The sequence below is a fragment of the Piliocolobus tephrosceles genome, chromosome 11, assembly GCF_002776525.5.
Source record: "Piliocolobus tephrosceles isolate RC106 chromosome 11, ASM277652v3, whole genome shotgun sequence".
In the NCBI taxonomy this organism is placed as follows: Eukaryota; Metazoa; Chordata; class Mammalia; order Primates; family Cercopithecidae; genus Piliocolobus; species Piliocolobus tephrosceles.
Window position 1 is genome coordinate 65,105,291 of NC_045444.1, and position 15,575 is coordinate 65,120,865.

At 36.6% G+C, this 15,575-nt stretch overlaps 1 protein-coding gene across 3 annotated transcripts in view; it reads right to left on the minus strand.

Moving 5' to 3' along the window:
• Window positions 1–379: 379 nt before the first annotated feature.
• Window positions 380–15,575, minus strand: part of SESTD1 (SEC14 and spectrin domain containing 1) — a 151,050-nt gene continuing 135,854 nt past the window's right edge. For 2 of the 3 annotated variants that reach the window (XM_023212347.1, XM_023212348.2), the window contains 6 exons: window positions 14,919–15,078; window positions 8,825–8,906; window positions 7,836–7,958; window positions 6,216–6,407; window positions 3,485–3,606; window positions 380–1,107 (listed from right to left, as the gene is read on the minus strand). In XM_023212347.1, coding sequence (XP_023068115.1) covers window positions 978–1,107; window positions 3,485–3,606; window positions 6,216–6,407; window positions 7,836–7,958; window positions 8,825–8,906; window positions 14,919–15,078 — 809 coding nt within the window. In that variant the 3' untranslated portion in view covers window positions 380–977. Of the gene's footprint in view, window positions 1,108–3,484; window positions 3,607–6,215; window positions 6,408–7,741; window positions 7,959–8,824; window positions 8,907–14,918; window positions 15,079–15,575 lie in introns of those variants that run through there. The other variant, XM_023212349.1, reaches the window with a different exon arrangement.

The window sequence follows — 15,575 nt, forward strand, 5'->3', positions numbered from 1 at the left end:
TTTTAGTTCCAGAAAGATTGCTCTGATATAAAGGATTACACTGAAGTAATTATGTATGCCTTCTTCCTCAGCCCTCCTCCCCTAAAGACAAAGTATCTTCAGGGTAGTTAATAATTTTGAGAATATTTTTCAAGTTGAAGAAGAGAAAAATTAGAAATAGTATTCCATTATTAATAAGTTCTTAAAGATCTAAATTGTTCACAATAATTTTTCATGATAAACATGCTTATTATATATACATGCTTACATATGAATTTCCTGTCTAAAACACATGCAACCACCATGAAAAAACAAATATTAAACCATCTTCACAGTCCTAAGAATGCCCTTTTAAATAAGGCACTCATGTTTAGAAATAGGATGTAACTACTAAATTAAATAAGATGTTTAAAGAAGTCTTTTATTAAGCACAAACAACTTTTAATACGTTATCAATACAAATAGGAAAAGGTCTTTTAATGACTATGATATATCAAAGATCTGAAAGGTTTTCTCCATATTGACACAATAAAAATAATCAATTCTGAAGAATTACAAAGTAAAATTTTGAGGACACCACTATTTACTAATAAGAGTTTAACTACTGTCTAAATTTACTAAATCACCTGTGGAGGAAGGGCAACCTTTTTTTTTTTTTTTTTAATAGAGAAAATTCCTACTCTTATTAGCACCATTCAAAGCTTATTATCAGTTGTTTATCTACAAACTGACAGGTCAGGTAAAGCTTTAAAGCAAGTTTTCAGTGCAATGTTTATAGTTCCTTCTTTTAAGATACTTGGAGTCTACAGCCTCGAAGCATGTTAAGTAATTATGCCTTGGTAATAGCAAGGTGTTAACATGTAAAGAGAAATGTATCATGAAAAGAAATGAGACTTATTTTGGCTGTGAAATGCATCTTAATGTGTGGTGGCTAATGCTATAGTATGTTGACAACATGCGGGATTATGAACTGCAAATCTGTAGGTAGCTGGTAGCTATTAGCTCTCTGTGGTCACCATTTCAGGATGTCTCAGCTGCTGCCTTTTGAGATTAACTAGTTTCATCCTGTCTCTGATGTGTTCTGCAGTAGAAGCCATGTCACTTGGACTCCCAAAATATTGTTCGGTTCTAAAAATCCAAACACACAGAAAAACCTCAGATTAATACAAATCCATTAACTGCAGTGAATACAAATAGAAGCAAAAATTTACCATAAAAAAATCTACATGAGATAGCCGATGTGTAAATATCAGTTTATCTGTGACCATACCGTTTATCTCTGAGCAGGAAATTCAGCAGGAAAAACATTTTTTAAAATGGCATAAAATACATTAAGACATGATGAGAAAAATATATTGGTGGTGTAAAGGTTATATCATGTGTACTTATGAGATAATAGCAACAAACCGAACAATGAAACACTGGAAATATGTGGGTCCAGAAGCATACACAAACACAAAATTTATACATGTACTTGAGTACTACTGGCTGGGGACACCATTTGTCAATACAGCTGGCAAGCAAAATAAATATTCTTTATAATGTTATGACATTGTTTGGTACATTAACAGATAAAATCATTAATTTTATTCTACTCTCAAAGATACTGTATTCAGAGTCACAGAATATTTTTAGAGCTGGAAGATTTCTTAGAAATTATCACACTAATTTCTTTATTTTTTAGATCAGAAAAGTGGAGCCTAGAAAGTTAAATGATGTAAGCAAAGTCACACAGGGAAAAACTAGAATTTGAACCTAGGTCTTCGAGCAGTGAATCCAGAGAGACCACCAATCTCTTTTACCAGGAGAAGGTATAAAAGACAAATCTGTCCAACCTGTCAAACTATACATGGCATAAACAGATTACCATTATATTAATAATTATGGAAAACATTACACACAACTTTGGGAAATATTTAATTTAGCAAAATACCTAAAAGAGATATAAATAAGTTTTAATATGAATATAAAGTGGAATAAAATAGCAATTCCAAAATGTTAAAGGTAGATGTGAACTTTGAATATACAGTACTAATACTCTTTTATCTTAAAAGGATGAGGAAATGACACATGGACTATCTGTGAAACACAGACCAGAAGCTGAAGCAAGCATAAAAGGGAGAGGTGTTCCTAGGCTGACATGGGTAGAACAGGAGGCTGATTGTGTGACAACTGGTTGTGAAATGTAGGAATCAGGGAGGGTAAGGGATCCTGGAATGGAACAACCAGAAACACGCCTATAATTCTGTTACTAGCTGAAATTTGTTCTCTTTTATTGCAGATGTAGGTGACTTTAGGTGACTTTAGCCTACTTCCAATTGTTCAAGTTTAGGTGTGGCTTCAGATAACATAAGTATAGACTATGAATAATATTCTTTCAAGGGAATAAAATGCCATCTTTTCAATATCAATCCCAAATAATCACTGGAAGATCATGGCACAGTAGTAGCAGTGCTTATTATGTGTCAGATCTGTTTTAAGTACTTTATATTTATTTTGCTCAGGTAATTCCCACGCCCCCATAACCTGACGAGGTAGGAATGTTACATGGCTGTTTTTAGATGAGGTAATTGAGGCACAAAGGTTAAGTGGCTTGCCCAAGGTGTTATAGTGAGTAGGTGGTAGAGCTGAGACCTCTGGCTCCAGAGTACACAGACTCACTCCATCACACTATACCACAATGTTAAAGATACTTGTATTTTTATTTAATGGTTTGTTTACTCTATCATTTGAATTAAATATCCTCTGGATTATCTCTAAATTATTTTCACTAAGAATCAGATCTAAATCACCGGGGATGAAGTTCCTCCTGATTCTTTTCCTGGTCCATTTATTTTGCATCAGATTATTTCGTATTTTTATTACTGACTATTTGAAATGGAAAGGTGTAAGAAAATCAGGATCCCATCCCTTCACACATAAAGAAATTAGAACGCCATATAACACAGTACAAAGAGAATAGGTTTGGAGTCACACAGACGGACCTGAGATTAGTATCCTTACTCTAACACTTAGAAGCTGTGAAATCCTGAGAGCCTTACTTAATCTCTCTGGGCCTCAGTTTCTTCATTTGTAAATCAGGAATAATCATACTGGTTTGGTCCTCTTTGGTCAAAAGAAGGTGAAATGTTTCACTTGGTACTTGGCATATACTATGAACTCACTAACCATTAGTCCCTTGTCCCCTCTTCCTTTTCCTGAATAAAGCCCCAAGTCACACTATTCCCTACCATCATAGCCAAGGCTAGAACTCAGTGTCTTAATCTAGTCAATGATCATTCTACAACAAGCTGTCAAGAAGCAACACATCTGATGTCAGCAAGTACCATTACTGTGGCTAAGAGGTGTGGATTTCTTTTCATTTTAAACTAATTTATCGTAGGAGTTAAATATGTAGACCAAACCTAATTTATTTGGCTTTTTAAAAGAATAGATTTCCTCTTTTAATGATTTCACTTTAAGACCACATCAATAAAAAATAAAATTATAAGAACATGCCCCATACCCATCAGGATAAACTACAGGAACAGTTAATCTATCCAAAAGTGATTTCCCAACTGCTTCAATTTCATCAAATTGCTCCTCATCATTAATAGCTTCAGGCTCTTCTGGACAGTCCTGCAAAATCTGCAGCAAATAAAAGAGCAACATCAATTAAGAAACACAGAAAGGTCTGCAGTTTCAGAGGATCCAAAAAAAAAAAAAAAAAAGAGAGAGAGAGAAAAGAGAGAAAGAGAGACACAGAAATGGAATCAAGCTCATACAAATTTGGTAGATTATAAGGCATTTTCTTGTTCTTAGCATCTTCGGGTATACCACTATGTAAGATTGATCTATTATTGACAAAATTCTTCAAGAAATTCAAACAACAAAATGAAATACATAATTCTTACTAACAATATGGTGATTTCCAAGAAAGAAAATGCTAGACTACTATTTGGAAAATAAGTTCGACCTGTCCTTAAGAAGTATTCTTTCATTTATTAAGTAGCCATTTATTGAACAGTTTACTCTATGTTTATTTAGCAGCCTGGAAGGTGAAGGAGGTATAGACTGTTCTCAAAAGGCACATAGACATTACAAATGAAAAATTATATGAATAAAAAACAACACAGAGTACAAATATATAACTGATGTGACAACTTAGCTCGATGATAATATTTAACAAGTGATCTGCTGGCTTGAGTTAACTGCCGTAAAATGATTAGGTTATAATTCAAATATGGGAATCTCTATAGTCCTTGATGAGATACTGTTCTTCACTTCACCCTAACCATTACTATTAAATAAATTAAACCACAAGAAAGAACTGCAAAATTTGAGAGACAGAGAAGAAAAAGAAGTATTCATTTTTACAACTTTTCTTTGCATTATACTTTAGGGAATTCAATCATGTTTACTTCAGCATTACTCATAAACAGACATTTTTGTATTTTAAAACTCAAGATTTAATTCAGATATTTTTCTAATCATTATACTAGACAAGCTGCTTATAGCTGCGGTTATTTATATTTATGCTTAATGGTATAAAATAGAATACAGTCAAGAGGAAAGTAATATCTGATAACAAAGGATTTTACTTAGGTTTGTACAACCTAGGTAAATCAAAATTAAATCAAATTTACTACAAGTAAGATAAAGGCTAGGTAACAGAAAAATAATGGAAACAACTTTCTATTAAAAAAATCCTTTCAACTCTATTCATTCTTATATGACCTCATAAAAAGGTAGTTAAAAGTAGTATCCTAAAAAGTCATCAGTGGGCCAGGCGCGGTGGCTCACGCCTGTAATCCCCACACTTCGGGAGGCCGAGGCTGGTGAATTACGAGGTCAGGAGATCGAGACCATTCTGGCTAACACAGTGAAATCCCGTCTCTACTAAAAAATAAAAAAAATTAGCTAGGTGTGGTGGTGGGCGCCTGTAGTCCCAGCTACTTGGGAGGCTGAGGCAGGAGAATGGCGTGAACCTGGGAGGCTGAGCTTGCAGTGAGCCGAGATTGTGCCACTGCACTCCAGCCTGGGCGACAGAGTGAGACTCCATCTTGGAAAAAAAAAAAAAAGTTATCAGTGGTGCTAGACATTGGTGCTAGACATTGGGCCAATCACCCTTTGACAGTGAGGTGGTGGGGGGAGCAGTACTGTGACTACAGGAATGGAGGGGAGCTTCTGGATGCTGGTAATGTTCTGCTTTTTTCAACAGTAAACTGATTACACAGGTGTGATCACTTTGTGAAATCTCACTGCACAGAATACTTGTGGTCTGTATGTTTTCTATGTTAACAGTATACTTCATAATAATAAAAAATTCTCATTGAAACAATCAGTAAACAAGTTATATCATTTTGTATACTTCCATTTATCATTAGGTCCATGTTCATCAAACACTGATCTATGGAGTTCAATAACCAGCTGAGAATGAGTTAACTATGGACACTTCCCAACAGATGTACTTCATAACTCAGAAACTGTTTAATTCCTGAGGGTCCTTGCAACATCTGTTCTACGGATCGAGTTAGGTTTGCTAATATCTCAAAGTGTATTGAACATTCCCTACGTATAAACTTTTATTGTAAGAGATCAAAACAAAATTAACTACACAATAAAGTTCCTTTTCAGAATGGATATGTAAGGTTTGGGTACAATAAATTCTTACTACAAAGAGTAAGAAAAAAGTTCTATTGAAAATGTGTCCAAATAACCCTGCATATTTTATTTTTTGCTTCTGGAATTAATGACCTTAATTCATTGAATAATAAATTCTAGAATGAATCTTTAAAGAACCCATACAAAAAAGCATTTTACTTTCGTCCTTATTTTTTTAATGTCCCTACTTTATAAAATCACAAGGTGCCTTTTAAAACATGTGTGACAATTAATAGCAGTTGCCAAAGCAAAAAGTTTCCCTTACAGGCATAATGAAAGAGATTGAACTCATGACACTCTAAAGAACAGAGGGCATATTCTGGACACGAGGCTTGGTGAGGAGACAAGTGTAAAGAGAAGACTACCACGTGGTTCTAGATTTCTTTAATCACAGCTCTCCAGCACTGGTAAGAATCAAGAACTTAATTTGAACTCTCTAAGGCAATATATTAAATCTAAACAAACTGTAACAATGGAACTAATATAAATATTGAAAAATAGATCAGTCATACAGTTACATTACTAAAATTAACATACTTTAAACACATATAATAAATACCACTGAGAATAACATTTCAAAAAAAAAAGCAAACCTTTTCAGTATTTGAGTGAAATGCAATAGCCATTTCCAACCTATGTACTCTCTCTTCAGATGCTATTGTAAATTGTTTCCATACTCTGTTCAATCGAGGAAGTGTATCCCCAGATGACCGAGAAGTGCAACGCAAAGACTGGCATAACACAACTGTGGCCTGTAGCAACTGTCTGCCATAGTCATAAGTGCTCTAAAAAAGTAAAGGAAACATAAAATTATAAAAAAAGAATTCTTAAGAGAAGGATGGGGAAAGTGTGCAGGAGACTGTTGTTAACAATTAAGTGACACTACTAGAAATCAATACTGAATAAATCTAGTGGCACTTAATACTACAAATTATCTGTGTGTATAAATAATAAAGGGGAAGCAATATTTTTGATTAGTTTATAATAAGTTTCTTGGCCAGGCACAGTGGCTCATGCCTGTAATCCCAGCACTTTGGGATGCTGAGGTGGGAGGATCACTTGAACCTAGGAGTTCAAGACCAGCCTGGCCAACATAGCAAGATCCTGCCCCAAAAAAATGAAAAAAAAAATTTGGTTGAGTTTGGCCACACTTGCCTGTAGTCCCAGCTACCTCGGAGGCTGAGGCAGGAGGGTCCCTTGAACCCGGGAGTTTGAGGATGCAGAGAGCTATGATTGTGCTACCATATTATATCGTAGGTGACAGAGCAAGGCCTTGTCTCAAAAAAACAAATTGTTTTAAAATTTTTAATTAGAAAAAAGTCTCTTTCTGTTAGGCTTCCCCACTTTATTCCGTTTCCCCCATCACAATCCACCAAATTTCACTGGCCAGAAAGAATGTCTGCTTATGAATTAATCAAAACTACTTTCAAAAGAAAGTGAAATTAGGCACTTTATATTCCATATAGGAAACTACACCTGTTACAATGTGAACTATTAGGGAAAATAAGATACTTATTGGCTTGGCGCCATAGCTCATACCTGTAATCCCAGCACTTTGGGAGGCCGAGGTGGGTGGATCACTTGAGGTCAGGAGTTCAAGACCAGCCTGGCCAACAAGGTGAAACCCCGTCTCTACTAAAAATACAAAAACTAGCCAGGCGTGGTGGCTGGTGTCTGTAATCCCAGGTACTTAGGCGGCTGAGGCATGAGAATCGCTTGAACCTGGGAGGCAGAGGTTGCAGTGAGCTGAGATTGTATCACTATTCTCCAGCCTGGGCAACAGAGGAAGACTCTGTCTTAAAAAAAAAAAAAAAAAAAGAAAGAAAGAAAGAAAGATACTTTTCACCACAAAAAAGTTCTGTATTATTATGCTAACACTAGTGAGATGCAGAAAGTGAGGTTTCTTATTTACTGATATTAATATCCATTTCATATTAACTTCTGTGAATCAACAGCTGGATTGTCTACAAAATGCCATAATATATAGCATAAATCAGAGGGACCGTGCAGAACATGTATTCAGGGAAACATAAACCCTCTCAAGTTTATGCAGGCTAGTTTTGATGCACCAGCTGACACTTTCTTAATTCTGTGATACTTCTGGAATAACAAAACTAACCTTCTTGTACTTGGAGGGTAAAGTTACATTATAATCATGCAGAAAGCTATTCAAACACTGAGCTTGTGGAAAAGGAAGATAACCAGTTTTGCACCTGTGCAACATCAACAAATTTTCTATGCTTTTCCAGCAAAACTTTCGTTTCTTGAGCATCATCGCCCAATCTGATGTGAGTCTTAAGCAGAGCATCCAGAAGTTCACTTAGCCATTCTACTGCCTAAACAAAAAGACATAACAATGAAGCTGGATTCAGAACTCTTATTGTATCAAAATGTCATTTATACAAAGATCACTATCATGTGATTAATGAATCTGTTAATTATAACCTAAAGTCTTAAAAGCTTATTTCATTCAATGATAAGCTACATGAATTAGTTACCTCTCCTACTCCTCAAAATTCTTTAAATCTGAAGGCAAGACATACTAAAGAAAAGCATTCTTTTAAAGTTAGTATCACATAATAAAAGATCATGTATTTCTGTATATAGATCCATCAAGATTGCATTACAGATTTGTGTTACTATATATAAAATAGTATATTTTATTTACTATAACATATATAAAAAATATATATTATATTTATATAAAAATAAAATATAAATAAAAAATATTTTATAAAATATAAAAATAAAATATAAAAAATATTTAAAAAGTATATTATATATATATACTATATATAAAACCACAAATTTTCTCTAAATCAAAATGAAATGATGTTCTCTAATGATAACAACAAAATATATCAAATTGTTTATCTGGTGTTGAAATTTCTCTTGCAGATGCAAGACAGCAAAATGCAATGTGCTCCACCAGATTTTATCCTGGATGTAACTGACAACCTAATCAACAATAATAAATAGTCCCAATATCTAGCTCAATAGAGGATTTCATTGAGAAGATTAAGTTAAATGAGATCAATAAACTAGCTGGAAATACCAAAGTGTATTCTTCAACAGGATAAACTAGAACCTGACTTCAAGAATTTACTTTCTAGGACCATGAAAAGTACACTTTTGTTTGTAGTTAGATGAAATCAATCTTCTAAGAAAAGCTAACTACATAATATAGCTGGCTGGTCCTTACCTGAGCAGCGTCTTCTTCACATTTAAACAACTGCACCATCTGAAGCATCTTTAACCTTCGCACATCTACCATGTCTTCACATCTAATGAACCCAAACATAAATTTAACTCATCATTTCTGTTTTATTGATTACTATTGTAACATCATCATTTGGCATGTGTGTTTTATAGTATGCTAAAATACTTAGTCCTACACAATGGAGAATCCAACTATTTTGTATTGATTTGTAACAATTTTAGGGATATTTATATCAATATTACATCAAAACGTCAAAATACCCAAATGATACTCAATGACAAACCCTCTTAAGGATACCACGGATTCTGCAAAATATTAAAGCAAAATGTAAGGACAACAGTACACTAAAACCCCAAAAATCTCCATTGCTGTTTAGCATCAAACAAGTTTCAAGGATAAAAGTGTAATGTTTCTCAAGTATAGGATGATTTTTTTTTGAGACAAGGTCTCACTCAAGCACCTAGACTGGAGTGCAGTGGCACCATCATAGCTCACTATAACCTCAAACTACTGAGCTTAAATGATCCTCACATTTCAGCCTCCCAAGTAGCTGAGACTACAGGTGTGCACCACTATGCCCAGCTAAAGAAACTTCTAAAAATTAATGCTTTTCACTATATTATAGTACCTAAAATAATTTTTTTTTTTTTTAAACCTTCCATCTACATTCTTAAAAACAACTAGATGGAGGGCTTAAAAAAACAAACAAAAAAAATCCCTACTGACCTCTGGGTGTAGAGAAACACAATTCAAATTATTTTTTAATCTCGCTGTGGTCTGTTTGGATAATATAACCATTTAAGTTTTTAAGGCAACTTAACCTAACTTAATTCTGGTCCATTTCCTTCATTTCCATGCAATTCTGTGTACTGCAGATGGGATGGAGGACTCCCACTGCAGTCTCAAATGCCTGTAACAAGTTACCAGTGACTGTGCTCTACTGTACTTGATGTCCTTAAAGAAAGCTTAATAACAATATAGAAGTAGGTATCACAAGCCTTTAAAAAAAAAAAAAAATAAATAAGCTCTCAATAAAAGCTGTAATATGACATTAAAATTCAGCTTGGTTAAAGTAATTCCACAATGGATTGAAGGGAAGTGATACTGATTTTTTAAATATGAAACTAAAAAACAATGTAGGCCACTTTAATGATGAAGATGGTATCATACACATACTGTATTCAGGTATTAATGTGTGCTGGGGAAAATATAAGATATGGTCTCTACTATCAAGATGCTCCCATTTGCAGAGATGTAATAAGTACTATTATAAAGCTATTTAAAATGTTTTATAAGAGTAGGGAGGAGCACGTGACTAACTTGCCTTAGAAGTCCAAAAAGGCTTCCTAAAGTAAGTATCCCTGAGTCTTGAAGAGTAAGTAGGAATTCACTAAGCAGAAAATGAGGAAAGAAGTATTCTTAGTCATGGATGCATGAAACAGCATGATGCTTTCAGGGAGATAAAAACAACTGTGTGATTTTATGGGAATGTTATAGAAGATAAAATTATGCAAGGTCTCCTACATTATTCCAAGAAGACTAACTCCATCTGAGCAAACAGGAAGTCATTGAAGGAAGTTTTACACAATTGTCGTACTTTATGAAGATTACTCTTATATACAAAAAGCTGGAGAGTAGCCAGGCCAGAGGCAGATAAGGGTTTAAGATCTTGACCAGAAATGTTTGAGATTCAGAGACAGCAGAACCTGGACATTTGTTAAGGGATGAGAAAGATGAAGGATTTTAGGATAAATCTCAAGTTTGGTAGCTGATGGTAACTTTAACCTAGGTAGGAAATTAAAGAAGGAGGGCAAGTTTAGAGGAAAAAAGCAGGGCAAGTTTAGAGGAAAATGATTCCAGTCTGGACATACTAGGTGTTCTGGTTTGGATTTGGGTTTTGGATTTGCGTCCCCACCTAAATCTAACATCAAAGTGCAATCCCAATATTGGAGGAGGAACCTGGTGGGATGTGATTAGATCACGGGGGCAGATTTCCCCCTTGATGTTCTTGTGTAAGTGAGATCTCACAAGATCTGGTTGGTTAAAAGTATGTGCCACTGTCCCCTTCACTCTCTTCCTCCTCCAGCTGTGTAAGACATGTCTGCTTCCCCTTCATTCTCCCACCATGATTAAAGTTTCCTGAGGCGTCCCCAGCCATGCTTCCTGTACAGCCCACAGAACCTTGAGCCATTTAAATCTATTGTCTTCAGAAATTCCCCAGTCTCAGGTAGTTTTTTATAGCAGTGCGAGAGCAGACTAATACCAAAAACTGGTACTGGGAGTGGGGCACTGTTATAAAGATACCTGAAAATGTGTAAGCAGTGATGGAACTTGGCAATAGGCAGAGACTGGCACAGCTTGGAGGGTTCACAAGAAGACAGGAAGATGAGGGAAAGTTTGCAATTTCCTAGAGACTTGTTAATTGTTGTGACCAAAATGCTTACAGTGACACACACAGTGAAGCCCAGCCTGAGAAGGTCTCAGATGGAGATGAGGAACTTACTGGGAACTGAGGCAAAGGTCACTCTTGCTATGCTTTAGCAGAGAGACTGGCAGAATTGTGCCCCTGCTCTAGTGACACGTGGAACTTTGAACTTGAGAGAGGTGATTTACAGTACAGAGTGGGAGAAATTTCTAAGCAGCAAAATGTTCAAGACTTCACCTGGCTGCTTCTAGCAGCCTAGGCTTGTATTTGTGAGCAAAAAGATGATGTGAGACTGGAACTTATATTTAAAAGAGAAGAAGAGCATAAAAAGTTTGGAAAATTTGCAGCCTAGCCATGTGGTAGAAAAGAAAACCCCATTTTCTGGGGAGAAATTCAAGCTGGCTGCAGAAATTCGCATAAGTAAAGAGTTGCTGAATGTTCATAACCAACACAATGGCAAACATGCCTCAAAGGCATTTCAGAAGCCTCTGCGGTAGCCCCTCCCATCACAGGCCTGGATGCCTAAGAGGGAAGAATGGTTTTGCAGCCAGGCCCAGGGCCCTGCTGCCCTGCACAGTCTTGGGACAATGCTCCTTGTGTCCTAGCCATTCCAGCTCCAGCCACGGCTAAAAGGACCCCAGATACAACTGAGGCCACTGCTCCAGAGAGGGTGCAAGCTGTAAGCCTTGGCAGCTTCCACATGGTATTAAGCCTGTGGGTGCACAGAGGGCAAGAGTTGACGCTTGGGAGCTTCTGGCTAGATTTCAGAGGATGTACAGAAATCCGTGGATGTCCAGGCAGAAGGCTGCTGCCTCATGGAGAACCTCTACTAGGGCAGGGTGGAGGGGAAATGTGACGTTGGAGCTCCCAGAGTTCCCTGGGACATTGTCAAGTGGAGCTGTGAGACCCCAGAATGGCAAATTCACTGACAGCTTGCACTATGCACCTGGAAAAGCTGTAGGCACTCTATGCCAGCCTGTGAAAGCAGCCAAGAGGGCTGTACCCTGCAGAGATACAGGATGGAGATGCTCAAGGCCTTAGGATCTCACCTCTTGTATCAGTGTGGTCTGAACGTGACACATGGAGTCAAAGGAGATTATTCCGGGGCTTTAAGATGTCCCCTGCTGGGTTTTGGACTTGCATGGGGCCTGTAGCCCCTTTGTTTTGGCCAAATTCTCCCTCTTGGGATGGGTCTATTTACTCAGTATCTGTAACTCTGTTGTATCTTTGAAGTAACTAACTTGTGTTTGATTTTGGAGGCTCATAGTTGGACAGGACTTACCTTGTCTCAGATGAGACTATGGACTGTGGACTTTTGAGTTAATGCTGAAATATATTAAGACTTGGGGGACTGGTTGAGAAAGGATGACTATATTTTGCAATGCGAGAAGGACATCAGATTTGGGAGGAGCCAGGGGTAGAATAATATGGTTTGGATTTGTGTCCTCACTCAAATCTCATGTCGAATTGTAATTCCCAAATTTGGAGGGGCGATATGGTTCAGCTGGGTCACCATCCAAATCTCACCTTGAATTGTAGTTCCCATAATCTTCACATGTTGTGGGAGGGACCCAGCAGAGGGTAACTGAATCATAGCAGTGGTTACCTCCATCCTGTTCTCATGATGGTGAGTTCTCATGAGATCTAATTGTTTTATAAGGTGCTTTCCCCCTCTTCACTCTGCACCTCTCCTTGCTGCTGCCATGTGAAGAAGGACGTGTTTGCTTTCCCTTCCCATGATTCTGTTTCCTGGGACCTCTCCAGCCCTGCAAAGCTGTAAGTCAATTAAATTTCTTTCCTTTATAAATTGCCCTGTCTTGGCAAATGCTGCTTACAGCAGCGTGAGAACAGACTAATACAACAGGCCTGGTAGGAGATGACTGGATCATGGGGGCATATATCCCCCTTGCTGTTTTCATGTCAGTAAGTGAGTTCTCATGAGATCTGGTTGTTTAAAAGTGTGCAGCACCTACCCCTTCACTCTCTTTCTCCATCCAAGTAAGATGTCTGCTTCCCCTTCCCCTTCCATCATGATTGGAGGTTTCCTGAGGTTTCCCCAGTCATGCTTCCTGTATAGCCTGTAGGACTGTGAGCCCATTAAGCCTCTTTTCTTTTAAAATTACCCAGTCTCAGGTAGTTCTTTATAGCAATGCAAGGATGGACTAATACACTAGATTTCAGCAGTACATGGGGCATTCTGCAGGCGACACTAAGTAGGCAACTGGAATTACGGGTCTATAGCATGGGAGAGGGTCTTGGTAAGAGCTGTAACTACTAAACTATGATCTATTAAAGAAAGTAATTCAAGTAGTGAGAAGGTCCAGGGAGAACATACAAAGAAGGGAATCTGGCCTCAGAACAAACTCTGGAAGTGGTAACTTGAGCTAGTGGCCAAGAAATCAGTGACAAAAAACAAGAGGAAACAGAGAAGGCTCATAAATGTGTTTTCAAGAAAGACGAAATGAAAGAAAAGTCGGTTGTGCCTAACTCTAATCACAGTTAAGCAAGTCAGGACTATAAGTATTCTCTGAATTTTAAGTAAGATCCAGCATTTATTACGTTGGTAATGCTGGTAAGAACAACGTTGAGTCAAACAGTGAGGGCAGAAGTCAGACCGAAAAGGGTTGAAAATAAATTGGAGGTAGTGGGTAAGTAGTATGAATGTACCGTACACCTATCCAAATGACTTAGCGCTGAGGAAAAAGAACTCTAATGCTAAAAGACAAAGAGTTGAAGAGGAAGACACACCCATGTGTGTGATTATTATTTTTAAAATAGGAGAAATTTAAGCACTTAAGTGAAAGACAGGAACCAGAGTAGAGAATGGGATTTGATGGAGTTAGGAGTCAGGAGGGTGATCAGAATCAGAGCCTGAATGGACGCTCAGCTTTGAGAAGAGGAGAGCTCTGTCATCCTCTGTGGTGTGAGAATAAAGTAAGTTTGCAGATATGAGGGAAGAAATTTCTGTCTCATGACTGTTTTCTCTGTGATGTAGAAGGAAGCTTTCTGTGAAGTTTTGTTGATGATCATAAAATTTTTACATGTGCAAAATTTCATATAACCATGCTAGATTGTATATATTGCATAGACAATTTTAATCCTTTACTTTGCAATACTTTGTAGTTGCTATTGCAAACTGAATTTTCAAAGAATCTTTTAAATTCCTGGTTTTATAGAAAATGAAACTAAACATCACTAGTCCGTTGTTCAATCCTACTACAGCAAATATGAGAATAATGAATGTGTGACATTCTGGAAGTTTAGATGAAGAAACAGATCAATGTAGATGACAAGTTTAATGGCAACTCTAAACTAAATGAAATTTAAAAAGCAAAATTATTCTTCACAAAGTTTTTTTTTAAAGCAGAACAGAGTCATAGACTACACTGGGGATATGGAATATGAAGTAGTTGAGTATAACTGAAATTTTTACAACCCAGTAAAAAGGAAATGGTACCTAGTAATTGAATAAATTATTACTATTTGTTAGTAAAATTATACACAGTAATTATTACATTCACCAAACACCTACTATGTGTTTTCTATATAACAGTTAAGAACGTTTTGTCTGCATATAAAATGTTATATAACTTTTTATTTTAATTAATATTGTTATTTTAGTAAAAATTAACATTAATAGTCAAACTTTGCCTTTGTTTTCTAAGCTGCATATCTTCCATCACTCCTTGTATGTGGTCCACATTTTCTTTATTTTCAATGGTTACATCCTTTCCATAGGCCCAGGATGCCTGATTGGAGATTTGATCCAGGAGACCTTGACCTTTTTCACGCAAACCTTGCAATCCCACATCTAGAACAAAAGTTGCTAGATTTAATCCCTTACACAACTAAGGTGCTTTCCCTCCCTCAAACAAATCGTCTCATCAGATATTGTACCTGGATCGCAAGTATAGGAGGTTTGCACAGTAAACCATCTTGGGATGCAATCCCAAGACTCCATCCTATGAACATTTCAAGCAATAAAACCCTTTAAATGTGACTTGAACTGGAGCTCTCTCTCATGCCAAATTCTCTCCTTAAAAGGAATTTTGAAAACATGGGTTTCCATAGACAATAATTACTTTTAAAAAATGAAGGCAGAAGAAAAGTATGAAAATTTCTATTTCTAATAGAAAACAATTTTCTATTTTTTCTTCCTGCTTTTATGCTGTCCAACTTATAGGAGAACAAGGCAAATATGTTGTTTAAAAAAGCGCATAAGCCTTGCAAAATTTTAAGACGCTTCAGCAATGTATTATCAATGTCGAAGGATGTTGAACATTGTGACTAAAGGTACAGTCTAGCTTC